Raw genomic sequence first — 2,093 nt, 5'->3', positions numbered from 1 at the left:
TATATATATATATATATATAGCCATTGTCTTGGGAAGTACATATATATATATATACTGTATATATATATATGTACATATATATGTACTTCCCAAGACAATGGTTCGCTTGGAAGAAGTGTGTGTGTGTGTGATATGTGTGCGGGACTGTGTGTGATGTTCAACTGATGTGTTGGTGCATCCCTTATTAATACACATATACACATATCCTCTTCCAATTTCTTTAGTTTTTGGCTTTTTTTTTTTTTTTTTTTTTGCTATGATTTACTAGCAATTATTTACTGATCAGAAAGTCTGGGCAAGCTTAATATGGTAGCCTCTGTGTGTATGATTTTAGGTTTTTCCAAAACAACACTTGATATCTAAGCCTGGAATGGTCTAATTAAGGGAAGTGAAATTCTTCCCGTGGCACTTTGGCCCAGAGGCAATGTCTCTGTCATTGGTGTGGAACCTCAGGGTTCACCTCTGGGCAAGTTCAAATCCCGGTTAGGGTGGTTGGTACCTTCCAGTGGACTCCCCACCCACAGGAAGGTTTAGGGGTGTTGGTATGGTGCAATGTGCTTTGGGTGGTCACTGCTGCTCCCGCAACCTGGTAACGGATAAGCGGATGAAAATGGATGGCTGGAAATTTTTTCCTTGTGCCAGTGGTCAAGGGTTACCTCAAACAGAGGCTCTAATAATAAAATAAAAATTCCACCCATCCATTTTCATCCGCTTATCCGTTACCGGGTCGCGGGGGTAGCAGTCGCCACCCAAATCACACTGCACCTTACCAACCTCCTAAACCTTCCTGCGGGTGGTGAGTTCACTGGAAGGTGTTAACCACCCTAACCGGGATTCGAACTTGCCCAGGAGGTGAACCCTGGGGTTCCACACCAATGACAGAGACATTGCCTCTGGGCCAAAGCACCACTAACAGAAAAATTCAACTCCAATATAGTAAATTTGATAGAAGTCCAGACCACTGTCGTTATTAACATTAAAATGTGCGCAACTGACAAAAAAAATCAGGAAATGAATTTAGCTTTCCATCATCAATTTTACATCTATTACATCCTAAGGCTAACAAAAATAATGTTTTGCTTCTTTGCAGGATGTAGAAATTGCCTACTACAATGCAAAAGATAATGTAAGTGGATTTCTTTTTTCCTCCTTGGGTTGGTTGGTTTAAACGTGTCCTTGTCCCTTTTTCTATTTTTATCACAGGCTCTCGTTCCTAATTGTCTTTCATTTCTTCTTCTATTCACCATATACATGTGTGATTTTATTTATCTGTTTACTGTTTTACGACACTTCGTCCTCTTTGCCTCATTTGGATGATTTCTTTTCCATTCACCTAGCTTTCCGTCACCTTTCTTTCCTCTCTCGCTCTCTTTCCCTCTCGCTCACTCTCCTTCTCTCAGGTAAAAGAGCTTTCTCCCATGTTCTCCTCTAATTGACAGATAAGATGTATGAGCTGGCCACACTGCTGCTTTATTATGTAGGAAGTGACTGTTCCTTCGCTCTGTCTTTTGTTCTTTCTCTCTCTCTTTCTCTTGCTCTCTCTTTCACCCTCTCTCTCATTTTTTCTCACTGTCTGACTTCTACCTTTCTTTTTCGATTCTGCATTCTTTGTTCAATTTCCCAGAACGCTTTATATCATCTTTCACCAATCTCTGCATTCCTTCTCTTTTGCAAAATATTAATGATATTCTTTCTCAGCAAGCGCGGAGGACGTGACGAACTGTTCAATTCCTCTACTTATGGGACCCAAATAAAAAAAGATAATTAGTCAAGTACCTTTCTATAGAAATACCCATTTATTGTACACGTGTTTTGTTTGTTTGTTGTTTTAATTCACTGCTTTCCTTATTAATACATTTAAGATGTATTATCTTACATCTTGCTTGATTTTGGTTTAGATGAAAAAACATTTCCAAACATTACAGGTATTAACCCTTTGATGCATGACCCATGATATACTGAGTTAAAAAAATGTTACTAAGTGTTTTTATGTGTTTTTAGACATAAAAATAAGAACTGATTTGGTTCTGTTTTTATACACCAAATTTTCTTTTTGAATGTTGACACAATTATTCTGCAGTTGCAAAGGCTG

The 2,093-nt window shown here is 38.5% G+C and overlaps 1 protein-coding gene across 1 annotated transcript in view; it reads left to right on the top strand.

The window, feature by feature from the left end:
* Positions 1-2,093, top strand: part of LOC103380101 (voltage-dependent calcium channel subunit alpha-2/delta-1) — a 45,898-nt gene that overhangs the window by 5,631 nt on the left and 38,174 nt on the right. Inside the window, exon 4 of the mRNA XM_025056441.1 lies at positions 1,092-1,127. Within this exon, the coding sequence (XP_024912209.1) occupies positions 1,092-1,127 (36 nt within the window). The remainder of the gene's footprint in view (positions 1-1,091; positions 1,128-2,093) is intronic.

The sequence above is a fragment of the Cynoglossus semilaevis genome, chromosome 6, assembly GCF_000523025.1.
Source record: "Cynoglossus semilaevis isolate Cse_v1.0 chromosome 6, Cse_v1.0, whole genome shotgun sequence".
Lineage (NCBI taxonomy): Eukaryota > Metazoa > Chordata > Actinopteri > Pleuronectiformes > Cynoglossidae > Cynoglossus > Cynoglossus semilaevis.
The sequence above is the reverse complement of the archived record's forward strand: the minus strand, read 5'-3'. Positions and strand labels throughout refer to the sequence as shown.